At 39.8% G+C, this 23363-nt stretch overlaps 1 protein-coding gene across 1 annotated transcript in view; it reads left to right on the forward strand.

The window, feature by feature from the left end:
- Positions 1–23363, forward strand: part of LOC126175736 (methanethiol oxidase-like) — a 130998-nt gene that overhangs the window by 75365 nt on the left and 32270 nt on the right. Inside the window, exons 2-5 of the mRNA XM_049922687.1 lie at positions 8406–8572; positions 9003–9188; positions 17293–17455; positions 22332–22475. Of these exons, the coding sequence (XP_049778644.1) occupies positions 8406–8572; positions 9003–9188; positions 17293–17455; positions 22332–22475 (660 nt within the window). The remainder of the gene's footprint in view (positions 1–8405; positions 8573–9002; positions 9189–17292; positions 17456–22331; positions 22476–23363) is intronic.

Here is a 23363-nt window from a genome sequence, read left to right on the forward strand (position 1 = left end):
TCTTTTTGGGCGACCCGAAGGCTCAGAGCTTGCAGCCTAAGGGTGTCATACCAACCACCACACATTTTTCAGGTTCCACTATCTATGTAATAAAGGAATGTAGAGTGGCCGAAACTTCGCTATCCAATCTCTGTCTCTGCACATCTCTACTACGCTTCGATGCGTCATTAATCGACGTTTAGTATTATTGTTTTGATAATGTTTTACATAGTTGTTTTGTTTCAGCCATTGGCTATTTTATCCACATTTAGAATAAGTTTGCAAATATCCCGCCAGAGTGCACTACACACAGTAACATACCAGTACTGCCATCTAGCGAGAGTTTCCTAAGTGGTTAGAGGACCAAGCGCGCGAAATTTGTCCCATTACTTTACTTTCCTTGCTTGCTGATGCTGACTGCTTTTGTTGATACCGTGTAATATTAGCAAGTTTCTTTTTCGGAGTATATTTTGCAAGATTTTAGTGAGTTTTACTTGCTGGTGAATATCTGCGACATACCGCGAGTTTGAAACAAGCGCAATATGAATTAAGTGTGCAATTTAATAGGTAAAAACTTGGAACACGGCCATAGAATGAAAGTGAAAGAACTTTGTGCATCCAGACCCGCATTAAAGATCTCTCCGAAACGCGTCTTTCCATATGATTTGTTGCAAAGTGTCAGGAAATGTAATGATGACGTATAAAAACACTTACCAAAGATTTTAACTCGAAGTTAGCTTCTAATAATATTTAATACCTGACTATAGAAGATACAGTACGTAAAATTATGGGTAGAGAGTGATCTGCCCACCCCGTCCACCTGAATTCTTAGTTGTTTATGTCAGACTAATCTGTAGCATAACCCGAGGTCTACGTTGGCTCCGATCGATAAATGCAGCAGCCTTCCCCAGTATAGAAACCACGAGCCGCGCCTGGTCCTGACTGTCGTTCTCTTTCCTATTGCCATTAACCCTGTAATGTCCTGTCTCCTGCCAGGCATCTACAGCTCCCTTTTAGTTGATGATTTTGCGATCTATTGCAGTTCTCCACGGACTTGTCTCCTTGAGCAGCATCTTTAGTGATGTCTCGACTGTCTTTACTCATGGAGCGTTGACAATGGCTTTCGCTTTTCCACTGTCAAAATTGTTCATATGAATTACTGGCGATGCAATTGGCTTCTTCCACCGCCTTTACATCTTGGGCCTGTTGCTCCTCCGGTAATTGAAACAGCGAAATTCCTAGGGCTCATGCTCAATAGGAAACTTTCTCGATCCTCCCATGCATCTTACATGGCTGCCCACGTTACACAGTTCCTCAGTGTCCTAGTGTCCTCAGCGGTACTTTCTGGGGAGCGGATTGTATCAGTCCCTCGTCCATTCGAAACTAGATTATGGGTGTATCGTTCATGCATCTGCACATCCATCTCTCTTATGCCGTCTCAGTACTATCACCATCATGGCATCCATTTGGTCACTGGTGCCTTTTATAATAGCCCGATTGAGAGCCTGTATGCCGAAGCTGCTGAACTACCGCTGTCCATGACTTTCTCCTCAGCAGATACGTATGCTGTTTATCTGCCATACCTGACCAACCAACCTACATCTCCTTCGATGACTCCTTTGATCGTCAGTACGGGGCACGTCCCTCTTCTCTGTTACCTACTGGAGTTTGCTTTCGGTTTTTGCTCAAGCAGCGTATCTTCATGCTATCTGCCACTTTCTCGATGGGTGTGACCTCTTCAGTACTGTGGCTGCATGCAGTGGCCCGTGTTCATCTTGGCCTTCATTTGCTTCCTAAGGATGCTTCTCCAACCTTGCTCTATCGCTGAAGACCTTTGCATGGAGCTTTGTGATAGTGTCTTTGTGTACGCTGATGGCTCTTGGACTGACTGTGGTGTTAGGTGTGCCTTCATCATTGGCACTGATGATTTTGGGTATCTGCTTCTGGAACACTGCTCAGTATTTACAGCAGAGCTCTTTGCTCTGTATCAGACCACGCATTACATTCAGCAGCTCTGCTCCAACTCTCTCAGTGCCCTTCAAAGCCTTCATGTGCAACAGGTCCGGAAAGCTGTCCTGGTCACATCAGTCTGATGGGAAATGAGGCTGTTGACGCTACTGCCAAGGCTCCAGTCCTCATACCTTAGCCCACTAGTTCTCCCATTCCCTCTGATGATCTCTGTGTTGCCGTCTGTCAGCAGGTGACATCACTTTGGTAACACCACATGTCCACCCTTCATGGGAACTAGCTCCAGGCAGTTAAGCCTCACAACATCTTGGATGACCTCCTCTTGGCTCTCTCACGGGCACTTTCCTTTCAGCCATCGCCATTTGTTAAGTGGTGCTCCCCCACCACTTTGTGCTCATTGCTCTCAACCTCTGACGGTTTGCCATTTCCTGACAGAATGCCCTATTTTTAACTGCTTATGTTCTCATTTATGTTTGCCACCTGAGTTATCGGCCATTTTAGCAAACAACGTGCAGGCTGTTGACTGCATTTTATGTTTTATCTGTCATAGTAATATGGCAAGAGATGTTTAATCTTAGTTCAGGACATCCATTTCTCTACGGCATATTTTATGACATTTCTCCAAGACCCTGTTTATAGCTGTCTTTCATTCCATCAGTTGGACTTAATGTGTACTCGTTTTTAACTCATTTTTATTTGTCTTCATGTTCTACGGTTCTGACATGGGCACATACGTGTCCTAAGACAAAACAAAACAGTGAAATTGTTTCTTCTTTCTGTCTCCAACATCTTGAGAGGCCGTAGTGCTATTGATATTGAGTCTTTCAATTCAAAGACAATTACTGACCAAGATTTTCTTCTCATCAAATGCAACAGGCATACCTCTATTAATTCACCACCAACCTGTGATGACTTATTGGGAGAAGATGCTAGCAAACCTTAAAATAAAATGTGGAGAATATTGGATACCAGACAAGATTAGCAAACAGAAATTATACATCCTATGAAAGTTTTGCAGTATTCCCAGACCGGTGCAAGAAAGACAACAACAGGTAGAAAGAAACAAAAATCAACTACCCTTACCAGTACATCAGCTGAACAAAGTTAGATCTATCAGCAGAGACACCACATCAAAGCATTTGCCAAAAAAGCATACATTCAATGAAGTAAAACCTTCAGTTGAATGCCATAAATTGGAAGAGAGCAGCAGCAACTCTCAAGATGCTGACTACGTCCAGTACATCGATTCCTCTAATACTGACTCTGCACAAGTGGTGACAAAATGTTGAAACAGAGAAGAAGGGGGCTTCATTCTAGTCAGAGTAGGAGGGGAAACTGCCATGAGTGAGTGGTCACTATTATGTTGCTCAAGTCTTTAAAATGTATGATGATGGCTGGGAAGTAAAATGTTTTACTACAGTTGTTTCTACTACAAAATTATAAGCTGCAGAAGAAGATGGTACCCTTGTTTCTTTAAATTAAGTAATTGTCAAACTATCCAATCCAATATATGGCACTAGGACTTGCTATGAAAATATGATTTGGTTCTCGATTGATGTAGCTAAATTCGTTGTGCACTAGTTTTATTTCCACAATTTTTTAAATATTTTATAAAGGTGTATTTAGAATTGTTACTAACAGTGTTACAATATGTTATAACGTCAAGTTTAACACATATATTTCAGAACGACACAACACGTATAAGTCACAGAGCAAGTTGACAAGCAAGACATGTGTACACGGTAGCAGTCGAATGAGCACTGAGTCCCAGTCTAGCGGCCGCTGCTCGGCTGGCCGCTTAGGTGGCGCAGCTGCTGCATGGCTGGCAGACAGCGCCGCACGTAGAGGGCACGCGTAATTGCGCGGCGGCGCTTTGAATGATCGGCGAGTCACAACACAATAAGTTTTTGTATTTAGCGTCCTGTAATAATTTATTTAACAGAGGGGTCAGATTAACCCCTACATACCAGTCCAGTTAACCCAGGCACGGGTTAAATTGTCCAATGTAGTGTCAAAGTTCTTCTCCAGTTCTATAAAATCTGTGCGAAACAACGCAAAAATTAAAGTTCCTATAGTTTCTTTGTACATGTTTTTCTCAAGCATCACGAATAAAAGTTTTAAAAGTCCCATTCTATAAGCACGGTTTCAAAGGAAGAAGAAAACATGGGTCCAATTAACCCCAACTTCGCCTAGCTGTTTTTGTATGCTAGAAGCTAATGTCCTTCTAGGATAATGTGCTTAAACAGACAGTCACTGAGATTATATCACGCATTCAAAAACCCATATTATCCTTTACTATATTAATCTGACATTCTGAGAGAATATGCAAACAGTTATTTCTCAAATACATGTGTGCACAGAGAGGTTATACTTACGCATCAACCAGAAGATCAGGCAGATAATGCATTTTCAGCAAACAAAGTTTTCTCATACACATACAATAATGCTGACTCAACAATGGAAGGTAAATATTGCTTTAAACAATAGTATGGGCAGTTGGGTGAAGTGTCCACTAATGCTATATGTTGGAAGGTAGAATAAAGAAGTACCCAATATAAGAAGTTTTAAGCTCCTCTGCAAAATTTCTTCCTGAAGTGCAGCACTCATATCTGGGTTAATGCAGACTCAGTCCACTGCAGTGGAGCAATCCAGAATGAATGATTGCATTAGTGGCAGTGCAAGTGAAACTAATAACTGAAGTGAATCTGTCATAGTACAAAACTGAATGTAGGTTTGATTTAAATTATTCATTTGTCTGGCTACAGTCTTCATAATTGCTTTACTATTATTAAAGACATGTTAAATCTGTAACTGCAGCTACTAAAAAATGAGCAAGCAGAAATTCCACATATAAGCAGAAATCAGACAAAAATTCTAGAAAGTGGAAAAGTGTTAATTAGTACAAAACAGCCAACACATTGGACACTTGGCACTTGAGAATTTACTACGATTGGCTGTCAGGTGGCCCCTATCACTCACCTTACCAAAACATCAATCATAAAGTTATTTTAATCAAAGTATGTACATGTTTTGCTTCATTGAGCTTGTAATGGTCTTTTGGAACTGGTTTTACATGTAAATATTATGTTACATTAGGTGTAATGGTGTCACTTGAAACTTTACACCAGGAAACTTGGTAGAAAGAGACAACTGTGCCAACTGTCTGATGAAAATTTCAGAATACGTCTGAAGTGTGACAGTTTAAAGCTGCTGTTTCAATGTTTTAAATATTTATATGCACTTAGTTTTCCAATAAGGAGTTTGCAGAGTTTATATAATCTTTCCTCTTGCATACTTTGGTGGTCACTTTTTTGGCACAGTTGATGAAGCTACCTCATTTCTGTATCTTTGTCATTGCCATCTGCAAATTTTTTAACATTTAATTTGTTTTGTCAGTACGTCATCTTTCCACTAATTGTGAATGTACAGACGAAGACTAGTGGTTTGTAGTGCCAACATAAGTGATGATGCTCTGGGTTCAATAATGGAGAGTGTGAATACCATGAACCTGAACCTCATTACTAGGCAGAGATATCTCAGAGAGCATGTGTACATCACAGAAGCTCAGAACGAACTAATTCGAAGATTGTCCTGTGCCTTAGTGCTGGCCAAAGAGGTTCCTTATGAAGCATCATGCAATCACTGCTAAGTTTCCTCAGAGCTTCCACGCACCCTGGTAATGCAGAACACTGGGGTTGTGGATGGTGCAGCTGCAAATCTCATCTTCACACAGGTGCACGTGATCAGCCATGCCATGGCTGGCTGCTAACACAGGGGCAGTGCTTGACAGTTTTAAGTGCGTGGAGTAGGTAGAACGTAAAAGATCAGTAGTAGTAAAAAAAAAAAGGTGGTATTCCACAAGTTGAGGTGACAGCCAGTGAGGTCGTCCAAAATGGGAGTGGACCTCAGTGCTGAAGAGGAAGGCATCACTGTGATGGCAGTTCATGTGCCTTACTCCATTGGTGAATGCTGGAGCCGACTATGTTTTTTAAAAACCATAACTGTGAGAACCCCATTTGCTGATAATGTGGGTGTGACAGAATCCAGAGTGACATCCTATGAGAGACTGTATTCTTGGGAGAATGTTCCTATGAGTGTGCTCCCATGAGTCCATTGCTCATCTCATTGTCCTTCCACAACTACAAGACTGTTGATTAGTTTCACTGAGATCTCCTCAGCTTGTAACTGGTGCAAGTCCATTTGCATTATAATTTTTTTGTCATCCAAGTCAATGTGCAGAATGTTGTATATGTGTATTGTAATGCTACTTCTAGATGTCTTTGGCGTCAAGTAGAGTCCATGCTGGTATAAAGTCCATTAACTGTAACAGCAGTCAGTATGCCATGCAGTTAAATGTCAAAGGTTTGCCACCCCTCTAATCACTTTGTGGGTCTGAGTAGAGCAAGTGAGAGTGACAATATCCTCGGCAGCATGCACATGTGCTCAGTATCGTTTGGCTCCCTGCTGTTGTCACAGCCTGTTCCCTGACTGAGGCATAGCCAGACATCATGTCCATTGAATTATTGCATTGTTGATGTTGTAACACTATAAAAAGTCTGTCCACTGAAATTAACCTCCTTTGCAATGCTTCATGGTCATGTGAGATCATTGCTAACTGAGGAGGTAAACTTCACAATCTATAGTGTCTGCAAGGTGTGGTCTGGCATGAGTACCTAAACATTTTATGTAGGTAAGTTGACGTAGTAGCTTTTCTGGTGTTCGAATAAGACATCAGGCAAGGTGCAGTCTCTACCACATCACATTTGTTGATATCCAGAGTAACAATATAATATAATTTATGGGGTCGGCATGATCACCAAGGTGGTGCAGTAAGGTGACGAACTTGGGCTATCATCAGAAATGCCATAATTGTGGACAGTGCACTTAGTGACAGCAAACCACATGTCTGGTTGTGAGGTTGGCAGTTCTGCCAGTGAATTTAGGTGCACACGACTGCCATTAAAATTCTGGGTTCATGTAGCACTGCAGTTGGTCAAAGGATGGTAACTGACAAGCTCTTGTGTGAAGGCCATGGCACAGAAACAAAACTTGGGAAGGTGCCTGTGCATAGCCCAGCCAGATGTGCCATGAATGGCAATGTACGCATACTCTGCAAAACTGTAAACAGTGCAGGAGTTGTTACCTAATCAAACCACATCAGTGCCTATCCATGATGGTTTTGTTGAGAACCATCTTGTTTGTTTATTGAAGAGTTTCATTAGTTGCCAAAATCAGCCAGAAGGTTGGGAATCATTATTGATCATTATTGATACAACTGACACTGCACAAGAAAATATCAGTTTCACAATTAAACAAAGGTAAGAATTCACAGCTGACATGAAGCAGTGAATTCAACACTGTATAAGTCACCGTCTTGTATTTGCTTGACTCAATGACTAAGGTTTTAAGATGGTTCCATTGTTGTTGCAAGCAATATGAGATTTAGAATGTAGACTAATCCACAGCTGATAACATCATTTGATGCAGGGTCACCAATTTATAGTAGATGTAGGTGAAAATGCTGCAGGTTATATAATGGAGATCACAAATACTGTGGATCTGCACTTTATTATTAGTTACAGACGCAGCAGAGAACAAGTGTACACCCCAGAAACTCAGAACAGACTAATTCAAAGATTCTCCTGTGGCAGAGCTGTAGTGTTGGTCTAAGAGTTTGTTACCCTACGTCATGTGATTGCTGCTAGCTCACCACAGGTATATGATGTTTTCACACATTTTCATATACATCAATTAACACAACCACTGAAAGAAATTAAAAAACGTTTTTTTTATTTGAAGGCGGTCCCCTTTTTAGCTCAGGGTATTTTGACCACCCATGGCTATGTTAACCCCTTCACTGACATCTGAATGTTTTTCAACCACAAATCGAAATAAATACCAGTAGGTGGAAGTTGGAGAATGACAATTCTGATGACTGGAATGGATGATCCAACATTTATGTTTCAAATCCCATAATTTTCCTATTGCTGGATGGTCCTGACCTGAAATGATTTGTGTCCAGACTTTTTCCTTTGTCTTTTTTTGTCCAAGCAATCAAAAAGACCAGTAATATATTCACCACTTATCATTTAACTCATTGCAAGGTAATCAGTAATATAAATCATTTTTGCATACTACCAACTTCTTTGTTACTATAGCATTGGAAGTAATTTGTAATAAATACTTCCATCTGTCTCAACATTTGTAAACAACAAGATTGTTCTTCATGATAAGGTTTGTGCTACAGTACATGTGAATGGATGAAGCTTCAGGAGCTTTTGTATTGTATCAGTTAAAAGTTTTGTACTGCACATGCTAGTTGGTGATTTCTTTCTTGCTTGTCATAGTTTTCTGAATAAATTATAATCATAACTTGTATCAGCTATTACTGGTATTAATGCTTTTTATACCCTTTGTTTTTGTTAGTTTTCATTTTTTTCAATACTTCTTTCTTTCAGGTCATGGTTGTGGTCCTGGCTATGCATCTCCCTTGGAAGCTATGCGGTGTGGACCTCGAGAAAAAATTGTGTATGTACCTTGCATTCAGCCTGCTGAAGCTCGAAAGACTAGACCAGACTTCTTGGCAACTGTTGACATTGATCCTGATAGTCCTACATTCTGCCAGGTGAGTGGAGCCTCTCTGTAACAGTTCTGGTTAAGATAATTTACTCTTTCAGATAATCTACTTAAAATTAGAACAAACTGAGATGGTTATGAAACTCATGTTTACCATATTGCTGCTTATTTCAGTTCTGTTCATTTAAATATCAATTTTAATGCAAGCAGATGCTTGTTTTCCTTTAGTAGTGATAAGGGAGGAAGTGTTGTTTGTCGGACAATTTGTAATGTGGCAGAAATTAATTTCCTTTTGTTCTGTGCTTGTAACTCAAAGATTGTGAATTTAAAAATATCTGTGTATTCATAGCTATTCTTCATCAGTGCTCATATGAAGTATGAGGCTCTTCCAAATTGATTTATTAAGATCTGCTATGACAATAAAATGAGTGTTCTATGTTGTGTCAAAGATACAGTTTGAAAACTGGTACTCTTTACAGGTAATACATCGTCTGCCAATGCCTTACCTAGGTGATGAACTCCATCACTCAGGATGGAATGTTTGTAGTAGCTGCCATGAAGATTCAACAAAATGTAGAGACAAGCTGATTTTGCCATCACTCGGCAGTTCAAGAGTGTATGTTATCGATGTTGGAACCAATGAGAGAGCACCTCGAATGCACAAGGTTTGTAATCTTATATAAAACTGACTTTCATTGTTTGTTATTTTCACTGTACTGATTTCTCTTTCTTCCATGCTTGTTGAGTATACAGAAAATTCTGCTGTTTATGATAGATAAAACTGATTATTTTTCCTTCAGTTGTATTTATTTATGTAATTCTTTTTAAAATGCAATCATTTTGAAGGTAATAACTTATGTTTCATCATTAAGCATTTTTGCTTGATAAAATATAAACTTGCACTTGTGCAAATCTAGTTATGCTTTGGTGGGCATCCTATGTATATTCCAACTAACAGTGTGTATCAAAGCACATTAACTGATCGACTTATGCCAGTTAATGTGCCTCAATAGACTGTTTAGTTGGGAATGTATGAGAGGCATTCAGGAATGATTTACAGTAGCAGTTTTTGTACCTTATTAATTAATTAACATGAGTCAATGCTCATCGGATCTCTCAATGTACTCCCCGCTGATATCAATCTATGACTGCCACTTCCTGGGAACTCCATTGCTGCATCATGGAGTCACTGTCTGAAGGTATTACAAACCCACTAATGGGCAGCCGCTTGCAATTATTCATTGTTGCTGAACTTCCTACCTCACAGTGCCTCCTTTATGTTATCGAATAAAGCGTAATTAGATGTAGTAAAGTGTGGTGAATATATTTCACAGGAAACGACCCCAGTGGTGTCAGCTTTGTAATCAAGGCATTGCTGGTCTGGAGCCACACATTTTCATACTTGAGGAGCACTCCTTTCAATGACTTTCCCTGTTGCTTTAGTTGAATTCTGCATCTAAGTTGTGTAAGGGTGTCACAGTAAACCTTGGTGTTGACAATTGTTTCTTGTGGAAGCTAATCCACTAGTAGTATGCTATGTGTGTGAGAAAGGGAAAGGAGAGAAGTAGAAAAGGGAAAAGGACCATTTAGGTGCATTGACAGGATAGATGACGTGTAGTGCTGGAGTGGGAGCAGGGGAGTAGTAGGCAGGTGGAAGCTGTTTCACAGAGGAAGACCGCACTGCAGTTCCTTCTCTAAATCCTCGCACAAACAAAAAAATGGCTGACATCGAAATAAGTGTCCAAGGAATAGAAAAGCAACTGGAATCACTCAACAGAGGAAAGTCCACTGGACCTGACGGGATACCAATTCGATTCTACACAGAATACGCGAAAGAACTTGCCCCCCTTCTAACAGCCGTGTACCGCAAGTCTCTAGAGGAACAGAAGGTTCCAAATGATTGGAAAAGAGCACAGGTAGTCCCAGTCTTCAAGAAGGGTCGTCGAGCAGATGCGCAAAACTATAGACCTATATCTCTGACGTTGATCTGTTGTAGAATTTTAGAACATGTGTTTTGCTCGAGTATCATGTCGTTTTTGGAAACTCAGAATCTACTATGTAGGAATCAACATGGATTCTGGAAACAGCGATCGTGTGAGACCCAACTCGCTTTATTTGTTCATGAGACCCAGAAAATATTAGATACAGGCTCCCAGGTAGATGCTATTTTTCTTGACTTCCGGAAGGCGTTCGATACAGTTCCGCACTGTCGCCTGATAAACAAAGTAAGAGCCTACGGAATATCAGACCAGCTGTGTAGCTGGATTGAAGAGTTTTTAGCAGACAGAACACAGAATGTTGTTAGCAACGGAGAGACGTCTACAGACATTAAAGTAACCTCTGGCGTGCCACAGGGGAGTGTTATGGGACCATTGCTTTTCACAATATATATAAATGACCTAGTAGATAGTGTCGGAAGTTCCATGCGGCTTTTCGCGGATGATGCTGTAGTATACAGAGAAGTTGCAGCATTAGAAAATTGTAGCGAAATGCAGGAAGATCTGCAGCGGATAGGCACTTGGTGCAGGGAGTGGCAACTGACCCTTAACATAGACAAATGTAATGTATTGCGGATACATAGAAAGAAGGATCCTTTATTGTATGATTATATGATAGCGGAACAAACACTGGTAGCAGTTACTTCTGTAAAATATCTGGGAGTATGCGTGCGGAACGATTTGAAGTGGAATGATCATATAAAATTAATTGTTGGTAAGGCAGGTACCAGGTTGAGATTCATTGGGAGAGTCCTTAGAAAATGTAGTCCATCAACAAAGGAGGTGGCTTACAAAACACTCGTTCGACCTATACTTGAGTATTGCTCATCAGTGTGGGATCCGTACCAGGTCGGGTTGACGGAGGAGATAGAGAAGATCCAAAGAAGAGTGGCACGTTTCGTCACAGGGTTATTTGGTAACCGTGATAGCGTTACGGAGATGTTTAACAAACTCAAGTGGCAGACTCTGCAAGAGAGGCGCTCTGCATCGCGGTGTAGCTTGCTCGCCAGGTTTCGAGAGGGTGCGTTTCTGGATGAGGTATCGAATATATTGCTTCCCCCTACTTATACCTCCCGAGGAGATCACGAATGTAAAATTAGAGAGATTAGAGCACGCACAGAGGCTTTCAGACAGTCGTTCTTCCCGCGAACCATACGCGAGTGGAACAGGAAAGGGAGGTAATGACAGTGGCACGTAAAGTGCCCTCCGCCACACACCGTTGGGTGGCTTGCGGAGTATAAATGTAGATGTAGATGTAGATGTAGATGTAGAAGATGGGGATTAGCAGAAGCTGAGGCAAGAGGGTTACAGGAATGAAGAATATGTTGTAACTAGAGTTCCCCGTTGCACGGTTCAGAAAAGTTGGTGGGAAGAATCTGGATGCTACAGGCTGTGAAACAGTCATTAAAGTGAATCCCATCTTGTTGGGTGGCATGACCAGAAACTTGGTGGTCCATCTGTCTCTTGGCTTCTGTCTAGTAGCAGCCATCTATGCAAACAGCCAGCTTGGTAGATGTCAAGCCCATCTAGAATGGAGCAAAGTGGTTGCAGCTAAGTTCATAGATCCAGTGGCTGCTTTCACAAGTGGCACTGCATCTAATGGGGACAGAGATGTCTGTGACTGGCCTTCTAACCTGTCAACACACTTACATAGTCCTTTACCTTTGTCTACTTCTCTCCTCTTGCCCTCTCTCATCCCTCCTCTTTCCTAATCTAATTCCCCCTCATCACCTGACTTCATTCGACTGCACACAATCACTATTGTTTTACTTTTGCCAATATTCATCATAACCTCTCTTCAATACAGTATTTATTTGATTCTGCTGATCTTCCAAGTCCTTTGCTGTTTCTGAAGTTGCAACTCTCTCAAAGTTTGTATTTCTTCTCACTGAACTGTACTACATTTTCCTTGGTCTACTGCTTGTTGAATTTTCATATTCAGTAATACTGGGGATAAGTTACAAACTTGTCTTTCTCCCTTCTCAACTACTGCTTCCATTTCATGTTCTTTGACTCTTATTACTGCAGTTTGGTCTTATGAATTCTGTTTATGCTCCTTACTAATGCCTCTCTTTCCTCCTAAGGTCTCTAATTTTCCTATAGTTTGCACCTATATTTCCTGTAGGAATGCATGTTTCTATGGCATTACATTTAGCTCCTAGCTATTCCTGCATAGCCAGTTTGCATGTTGTCACTCATTTTTTAAACATCTGTATTTCTTTTCTGCCTGCTTCATTTGTTACAGTTTTATTTTGCATTTACATATTGATGTCTTGAGAAATATGAGTGGATATGAAAGCTAAAAGTGGTAAGAACATCAAAATTTTTAAGTGATTTACTGATACGAGGGTTTTTTAATGGTATTTTAGGGGAAAGCAAATGAAATAAGAATTTAATAATAAATGTGTAAATTGGCTCAAAGAGCAGAATTCCATTACAGTGATCAGAAAATTAAGCCAGGAAGATACAGGCAATGTATCTTTTGATAGCTATTTTTATTTATTACCAAGAAATCAGAAACTTCAAACAATGATTACTGTAGCATATTTGGTCATGAGTTTGCTACTGCATCTGTGAGTGTTGTAATTATCTGCCCTCCCTGTAGCTGCTGATGGGATACAGATTCTTTGAAGAAAATTTTGCATCTTCAACCCTTGTAAACAAATTCAGAGTCACGTAAAATATCAGAGCTGGAACCTCAGTTGTGAATCAACGGTCATGTCAATAAAGAGAAAAAAAATTGATACATGATCCACTTTTGGTATTTTCTACCTTCTTTGTGTGAAGTACAACAATGTCCCTAAATTGTCAGCTACACAAAGTGGTTTTAGAACAATGTTCCTAAATTGTCAGTTACACAAAGTGGTAAAATATCCTTTGACTTTCAATGTTTGTTTCCTTGCCACATGATTATTGGTGTCATTTTTATGTACATGTGCTACCAGATACATTGATGTCCCTAGTTTGTAGTTGAACACAATTTCTCAACTAGTCCTTTGTGTTTGTTTGCTGGGGCATGAATACAGAAGTGTGCTCAGAAGCATAACATTGACATTGTTGAGACTGTTAAGTGGAAATTTGAATCTTGAATTCTTGCAGATAATACTGATTCAGCAGGTACTTGTTCATTTACAAAATGATGACTTTTATCAAACACAATTTTGTAGTCAATCCCTAACACAGATTCATAAACAGCTAAGCTTTTAGGAAATCGTGTTCTTTGAACACACTGTTTTTCCTAATATTGCCCAGATGAAAGTAAGAATACCCAGGTCTCGAAGAGAAGTGGCAAGTTAGTGTTCATCTGAAGGGAAAAAAGGCTTACTAAGAACAATATATAGGTCAATGTTGCTCCTGAATATTTGCTGGGAATTCAGTTTCATTCTCAGTGACTTGGCATAAAGTACCCCTCATTCATGAATAATAGTTCATTAGTTGTTTAAACCATCAACTATTATTTTGCACTTGACTAAAAACATGACTCTGTGAACAGTGTTCTTGGCTACATTACAGTTCGTGCCAATGATTGATGTGTTGTGGTGGTCTTGTCTTGAGACCATGTATGGCATTGACAGACTACTTTTGATGGTCTCCTTTTAACAAACACTGTTTAAAAGACTAAACTTGATATGAGAGTGGACCTAGTTTCTACTACTGCACAGTAGCTGAAGCTATTGGGCTGTTTCCTTAGATGCTAAAATACACTATATGATCAAAAGTATCCAGACACTTGGCTGGAAATTACTTAAAAATTCATGGCACCATCCTTCGATAATGCTGGAATTCAATATGATGATGTCCCAGTCTTAGCCTTGAGGACAGCTTCCACTCTTGGAGGCATATATTCAGTCAGGTGCTGGAAGGTTTCTTTGAGAATGGTAGGCAGTTGTTCAAGGAGTGCTGCACTGAGGAGAGGTATTGATGTTGGTCGGTGAGGCCTGGCGTGAAGTCGGCATTCCAAAACATCCCAAAGGTGTTTTACAGGATTCAGGTAAGTGCTCTGTGCAGGCCAGTCCATTACAGGATGTTATTGTCGTGTAACCACTCCGCCACAGGCCATGCATTATGAACAGATACTTGATCATGTTGAAAGATGGAATCACCATCCCTGAATTGCTCTTCCAACAGTGGGGACCAAGAAGATGCTTAAAACATAAATGTAGACCTGTGCTGTCACATTGCCATGCAAAACAACAAGGGGAGCAAGCCCCCTACATGCAAAACACGACCACACCATAACAAACCACCACCTCCGAATTTTACTGTTGGCACTACACATGGTGGCAGATGACGTTCACTGGGCATCCGCCATACCCAATCCCTGCCATGTGACACAAGTGAAACCCATTCACCTGACCACGTTCGAAGTCCGTGAGTTTCGTGGAGTGCCCCATTCTTCTCTCTCATGATGTCTAATGACTACTGAGGTTGCTGTTATGGAGTACCAGGCAGTAGGCGGCGGCACAATGCACTAATATAAAAAACGTATGTTTTGGGGGCTGTCCGGATACTTTTGATCACATATTGTATGTGACAGTCCATAGTGTTTCAGACTGTTGAGGACATAGTGATCAACATGTTCTACAATTGTGCAAAGAAACTTCAGTGTACAGCATCAAGAAAGATACTGACGGAAACTGTGTTTACTTGGCATGGAGCACCTTGATCTGCTTATGAGTTTTTTAATAATTATGTGTTGTGTGTTTCCATAAACAAGATACTATAGTGACCAGAATGGAACAGGTAATTAACTAATTCATTTTTAATATCAAAACTTAGTTCAGACCTTACATTTCTAATATTCCAACATTAAATTTAAAAGTCAATGGGAAACTTCAGCTCCTGCTATCAAACTTTTCTTAAGAATCTGTGGAAGTTTTTCACTTTGCTTGGAATCACAGTCACACTGTATTTATGAATTGACAACATTTTCAGTAGGTGATTCCTGTAGAATGATATTCTACGTTTTCCCACTGTTGATTCTGGCATACAGTCACTTCGAAGTGGTTTGAAGAACTGCAGCACGTCAGACTACAACAAAACAACTGATGTATAAAATATTTGTCATCGTCAACACTCGAGACAGTGTACATAAGCATCAAATGTTCTGTTTGTTGTTCATGTAAATAGCTATAACTGCTGACAGTCAAATATTTTGCATGTTGGTGGTTCGGTGGTAGTCTGTGACATGTGATAAGGCACTTCAGAACTACTTGAAAATGCCTGCATTCTCTCGAAGTTTGTTAGAAGAGTTCATATTACTCTTACTTGAAGGCAAAGGCTAATTCTGAGAGTGATGTAATCAAAATACAGCAGAATGTTGCATATTTGATTATTTAAAGTGGCTGTCAACTCAGTAACATTTTATTAATTAATGTTATTGTAACTGTTTACATTCACACTACAAATATGAAAAAAATTCCTGTAAATTTTGGAAAAATGCCGTAGCAATAAGTCAAGAAAACCAATACATTAGGAGACATTTGTGGGCCAGCATTTCTTCAGGATGCAAAATATAGACAAATTCTTGTGCCTACCTGCATCCTCAGTACAGGTAGGCCACTGTCATCCTGGAATGCAAGTGACCTGCCATTCCCTTTATAATATTCACCATACTATTCCTCTCTAATCTGTGAAGAAAGAACTATTAGTTCTGAAAGCTATGATAGTGTGTCATTTTTACTTTAATATATGTGTATCAGCAGTACTACACATTTCACCTCCTCAAGGTAAGTTCAGGCCAGCAGTTCTTTCTCATTTGAATTCATTTTTGTCCATTTCAAGAAATATTCCTCAGTAACATACTGTTGCTTAATATTTTGTGAAATTTTGGCAAGGATGATGGGTCCAAAAACTTGATAGAACAGACACACTCAAACTGTTTCACGGATATATGTTAACTGTTTGACCTTTCCCTATGACACTGCTGTCTTATGTAACATAAAGAATTCAGCAATTAATAGGCTCAGTTGCATGAATAAAATGGAAATATTTTAATTTACATAATTGTTAATTTGAGTGGATTAGCCCCAAGTGTTATTGGTTGTTAATACACTTTACAGAAGTAGTCTCCAGTGTTGTGTCATTTTACTTGTTCCAAATCCCTGAGTGGGGATAAGGGGATGAGCACTGACTGTGAAAAGACTGACAAGACCAAGAAATTAAAATCATTTGATTTGGTGATTCAGCAGAAATGGATAGAACAGAAAGCAATCAGTGCTAGGTCACACCTAATTTTAAGATCATCTCATCTGACACTGGAAGACCATAACAGTTTGTGTGATGAAGCTTCTGGCTGGATTTCATAACTGATAGCATTGTAGCCATGCTGAAGTACTACTTGTATAAAGAAATTCTTATGAGAGGATTATATGCGTCAGAAACTTAACAAGGAATAACAAGGACCAAATTTGGAGCTGATTAGAAGTAGTTCAAGCTATAGATGGGTTGGTGGATAGGGACACTGTCACAGCAAAGAAAGTAGACATTAACCTGAAGACTGAGGATATATTGGCGGGATTTCATGGCTCGAAGGAAAACTGGACCAAAACAAACAAATTGATTTTTCACTGTTAACATGAAGTTGATGGAGGTGGAGTAAAAAAGGGGAGGAAACCATGAATATATTGTCCTAGAATAACACACTAGTTTGTTCTACTTTCATTTCGCAACTCTTCAAAGTGGATTTTCTATTAGACATGTATTAAAAGTTATTTATGTTTTGTTGTTTTCCTATACTGTAGTGAACTGATGCCATTTATGAATTTTTAAGGTTGTAGATCCTCAAGATATAATAAGTCAACTTGATGTTACTGCACTTCACACAACACATTGCCTTCCAACTGGAGAAATAATGATATCGACATTGGGTGACAGCAATGATGAAGGAAAAGGAAATTTTCTTCTTCTTGATGCAGAAGCTTTTGAGATTAAAAGTGAGTATCACAAATATAAGAATTTGTGTTCCTCATAATGCACAATTACAACACTTTGTGAGGGAACAGGATTATCAGACTGTAAACACATGTGCAGCAATGCACAGTTATCTTAGGACAATGGTGCAAAACTATGCTGATACAAAAATGTCAGATTTTTCCCTTATAAGAATGTCTGTATGAAGTATTTCTATATTTTTTCTAGAGAGCACTTCATTTAAGGCAGGGGCGGGCAGTAATCCTGCACGCGTGCGGTGCACTTGCACGCGTGCGGTGCACTTGCACGTGTGCAGTTAACAGTCGTTCTGCATGCACACAGGGGCAAGCTGGCTACCCGCTTCTCTCACCTCCCCACCATACTGTCTCTCTGCTTCTTCCTCTGTAATGCATTTTGTTTCCTAGCTTGCTTTATTGAATGAAGGAATAAAGTTAGTAGGAGTGCTTGAAAGAAATCATGGTTTGAAAGAGTACCTATTACCTACGATATGTTTTAATTAATTATCACAGGTGGAGTTTACAATATGTTTAATGTCTGGAACAAAATTTCTACCTACAGACAAATGCAAACAGTTAAATTTTCGTCACTGATGTTTGCTCTTAACCGAGACTTATTAATTTTTATAACAGAAAAAAATCTCTCACAAACGTACGTCGAATCAAACATTGATATTATCTTCACGGCTTCACGATGAAGACAAGGAAACTCTTGCTGTGGAAAGTCATGATAAAAGTCTACTACATGTCTTGCCAAAAGGAACTTGTCTCCCAGATGAGAATTACACTGTAGCTCTAATAATTCCATTTGCAAATTGGGATGAATGTCGTCTACAGAAACAGCAAATGGTCTCGAGAACCATTCAGAAGCTTGGGATAAATATGATATATCCCCAAATTGCTTGAGAAATTCCTCTTTCAATGCACTAAGTTTGGAAACATACTCTTTGCAGTTCTGTTCTCACACAGTAGACAGAGTAGGGAAATGCACTGCGTTCCCTGACAAGAGCTGTCGTTCCCACAGCTCAAGCTTCACAAATTATCTGATTTTCTCCTTGCAAACTTGTGTTCAATGCATTCATGTGTCCGGTAATGTCCACTAAAAATGCAAGATTGGCAACCCACTCTGAATCTTCTAACTTGGGGTCGTACCTTCCTTTGTGCTTTAAAAACTAATTTATAGGTATTCTCAGCTCAAAAAATCTTTTGAGTACATTACTGCAGCTAGGCCAGTGGACTTCACTGTGTTATGGTATGTCACCGACTCTTCCCCAATTTCAGCTAAATATGTGTGAAACTGTCTAAGTGTAAGCCCATGGGATCTCAAATAATTAAGTGCGCGAATAATCACTTGCATGATGTCCCCCAGTTTTGCTGCTTTTGTACAGAGTACTTCTTGGTACAAAATGCAGTGGATGCTGTACAATGATTCTTCTGTACACTGTAGCTTTTTTCTTAGTAATCCAACAAATCCCATTTGTTCCCCTTTCATTGCAGGTGCTCTCTCTGTTGTCACTGACACTAAACGTTCCCAGTTTAAGCCAGTTAAATCGGCAGCTTCTTCAATGGCTTTTAGGATGTCCGCGCCGGTAGTCGTGCTTTTTAAACTTATCATATCTAAGAAATCCTGTGTTATGTGCAGAGCAGTGTCCACGCCACAGACATAGATCACTAATTGTGCAGTGTCTGAAATATTTGTGGACTCGTCAAGTGCGATGGAAAATGCAATTAACTCCTGTACTGCACTCCTTAATTGACGGTAAACATCACCTGCCATGGCACTTATACAATGAGAAAGAGTGATAGCTCGAAACTGTGGGCAGAGTAAATCAGCAGCGTCATTGATGCACTCCTTTATAAACTCACCTTCAGCAAAAGGTTTTCCAGCTCTCACTATATTAAGCGCAATCTTATAACTTGCACGTACCACTGGGCTATCAATGTTGTCATCCTGAAAAATTGAAATCAGTGCTCCATAAAAGGTTAAATCAGTAAGATGAGAGACATCATGAAAGAAAGTCGCAGATCTCTCGCGACAACAGCAACTTGCATCAAATTCATCTAGTGTTGTCAGATCGCTCTTCTTAAGAACAGTCAATTTGCCCACCCGTTCAGAATCCGACAATAAATTGTACTCGTCCTTGTGAAATTTATTATAATTGCAAACCTCTTTGCATTTACATTTTACATTTTGCATTTACGTGTGTGTGTGTGTGTGTGTGTGTGTGTGTGTGTGTGAACCCACATCCTTTCATCTTTCCCTCTCCTTCCCTCTTTCGTGATGAAGCAACCTTGGGTTGCAAAAGCTTGAAATTTGTGTGTGTTTTTTATTGTCTTATCAACCAGTGCTTTCTCATTTGGTAAGTTACAGCATCTTTGTTTTTTAAATATATTCCACATGGAATAGATGCTGTGGCTTACCAAACGGGAAAGCACTGGTAGATAGACAGAATAAAAAACACAAAAACACACACACACAAATATCAAGCTTTTGCAACCTACGGTTGCTTCATCAGGAAAGAGGGAAGGAGAAGGAGAGGGAAAGATGAAAGGATGTGGGTTTTAAGGGAGAGGGTAAGGAGTCATTCCAATCCCGGGAGCGGAAAGACTTACCATAGGGGGGGAAAAAGGGCAGGTATACACTTGCGCGTGCACGCTGACACACACACACACACACACACACACACACACACACACACACACACACACACACACACACACACACACATATATATATATAAACAAAGATGATGTGACTTACCAAATGAAAGTGCTGGCAGGTCGACAGACACACAAACGAACACAAACACACACACACAAAATTCAAGCTTTCGCAACAAACTGTTGCCTCATCAGGAAAGAGGGAAGGAGAGGGAAAGACGGAAGGATGTGGGTTTTAAGGGAGAGGGTAAGGAGTCATTCCAGTCCCGGGAGCGGAAAGACTTATCTTAGGGGGAAAAAAGGACGGGTACACACTCGCACACAGACACACACATCCATCCATACATATACAGACACAAGCAGACATATTTAAAGACCAAATATGTCTGCTTGTGTCTGTATATGTATGGATGGATATGTGTGTCTGTGTGCGAGTGTGTACCGTTCTTTTTTCCCCCTAAGATAAGTCTTTCCGCTCCCGGGACTGGAATGACTCCTTACCCTCTCCCTTAAAACCCACATCCTTCCGTCTTTCCCTCTCCTTCCCTCTTTCCTGATGAGGCAACAGTTTGTTGCGAAAGCTTGAATTTTGTGTGTGTGTGTGTTTGTGTTCGTTTGTGTGTCTGTCGACCTGCCAGCACTTTCATTTGGTAAGTCACATCATCTTTGTTTTTAGATATATTTTTCCTTGGTGGAATGTTCCCTTCTATATATATATATATATATATATATATATATATATATATATATATATACACACACACTAGCTCGTTTCCCAGATTCTCCTATAAAATAGGCTTTAGTCAACAATGACAAGTGTTGACATGGTAAATTAGAATGATCTCAGCAATAGAGATATATGTATGTGGACAGGGGGAAGAATAGCTTTGTACTCTGATGAGAAGTAAGATATGAAATAGAAAATTCGGAGTGTTGGAGTTGAAGAAGAAAAGATGATACACCCCACAGATTAGAACAGCATTACACATGAAACATAATTATGTGACAGAGAATAGTATAAGTAATTCATTCCTCATGACAATATAGTGACAAAGCATACTTGCATATAAGTGAGTGTTTATATACAAAAATATTAAGTTTGTTACAAAACTGTTAACAGAATATGTTTCCACTGATAATGATCATAAAGTGTATGTGCTAACCAGGTATTTGTGAAAGATAAACAGAAGTGGAGGCAAACTGGCCATCACTCAAATGAGATTCAAGCAAAATAAATGTGCCATATGCGAATGATTCAACTTTAAGTACATGGTGTTGCATCTGTTATTGAACTGGAAGACCACCAATTAAACTATTTTCAGGATATGAGACTTCATATCATTATGTGTCACCAAGGTACTTCAGTCTACAACCACATTAGTAACGTTACACCTCCCACCACCCCCCAGGAACCAGTTAACGAGAAGCACCCCCCTGCCCCCCCCATCCCCCTCATCACCCAGTATCATCTTAAACTGCAGCAGCTAAACCATGTTGTGAGCCAGGGCATTTAAGTTGTATTTGACTGTCCACTCATCCTACACAATATCCTGCTCCATCTCTATGCCACTCCCAGTCCCATCCCCTTGCCAGAAGTGTCATATCACATGGAAGATTTGTTTGCAAGATGTACTCTGTTCAACCCACCCCCCACCTCCTCTCACCCTCTATATCGAGCACATACAACTCTAGTCCCATCATAGGCTTAGCCTTCCCTATCAAAGGAATCTGTGAAAACACTCATGTCATATACCAGCTCTACTGAAATTTCTACATAGTAGTTTATATGGGCATGACCACCAGCCATCTTTTCACAAGAATGTATTGGCTACTGATGAACAGTCGCCGAGACCAGAGTTGACTAACCACTAGCAGCACTCTGGTGAATAAAACATGCTCAGATTCAATGGCTGCTTCACAACCTGTGCCATCTGAATCCTTGTCTGAACTACATAGATGGAAGCTATCCTTGCAACATATCCTTTAGTCCCATAATCCTCCTGGCCTCAGTCTCCACTAACCCACTACATCCACCCTCTTTCCTCTGTCCTGTCACCCACTCTCAATTCATGCCTCCATGTTATCATTTGCCAATACACATTTATGTTAGACAGATTACTCATTTGATTGCACAACAAGTGCCCTTTCATGTACAAGCATCTGTAATAAAACAGTCAGTAAGAGCTGATGGTAAATTCAACTAATTTTACTTTATTTCCAGAACTGTGGGCTAATAAGGAGGATGAAACGCCCTTTGGTTATGATTACTGGTATCAGCCATTCCATGATGTACTAGTCTCATCAGAATGGGCATCACCGAAAGCATTCAAGTATGGATTCAAACCCGAGGATGGAATGAATCCAGGTAAGCTGGTAAAGAAAACTACTCTTCATATCACAATGCATTAATGTTATAAATAGAGAACTATTGATAATAACACCTACATTTAAAAAATGAATGATGGGGTTGACTTTGGGAGCATCATTGCAAACATCTTACCCGTGCTGGACATAGGGCAGCATGTGACTATTTTTTATCTGGAGTGTGTTGATGTGGACATGATCATGTGTTTATGGTTATAGTAGCATCTAACAGGAGTTTAGTTGAGGTCTTGATGGTGATATAGAATTACCTACTGGTGACATGAAGTTGCTCTAAAATGAACATATTGTTCAAAACTTCCAGTGTTTCACTTCTGGAAGTGAATAACTTGTCAAAAATATTGTTTTTGTTAAATGAGGTTTTCAAAGACCGCAGTAATCTTATCCCAGTAATAGATACAAAAAGAAGGGGTGCAGAACCATTTGGAAAGAAAATAGAATGCCTGTCAAATAAACATCAACATATTTATTTTGTAAGTGTTATCTTACTGCTGTGGCAGTGAAATAAACTTTTCAGCTTTCTGTAGAATTGGAGCTTGTAGCATTACCACTCTCCCATAGTTTGAAAAGTGTGGTTTTTCTTTTCTGTCCTGTTCTATGATGTAATTTCTTTGTGAAAAAACTAAAATGAAACCAGCAGATATTTGTTCCACACTGATTGCATATATAGTAGCATAAAATTACGGAAAGATAAAATGGCTTGCCAGTAGTTAACTTCAGGATGTGAAATTTCTGTACTGCTGATACAATTAAAAGTAGCAAAAACTATTCATAGCTATTGAACTGATAGTTATGTTCTTAGGAAGGAAAGAGGAATTAGTTCAAGAAAGAGGGGCAGGTCACTCACTCTTTGGATTGATTAATTGATTTC

The sequence above is a fragment of the Schistocerca cancellata genome, chromosome 3, assembly GCF_023864275.1.
Source record: "Schistocerca cancellata isolate TAMUIC-IGC-003103 chromosome 3, iqSchCanc2.1, whole genome shotgun sequence".
Taxonomy (NCBI): domain Eukaryota; kingdom Metazoa; phylum Arthropoda; class Insecta; order Orthoptera; family Acrididae; genus Schistocerca; species Schistocerca cancellata.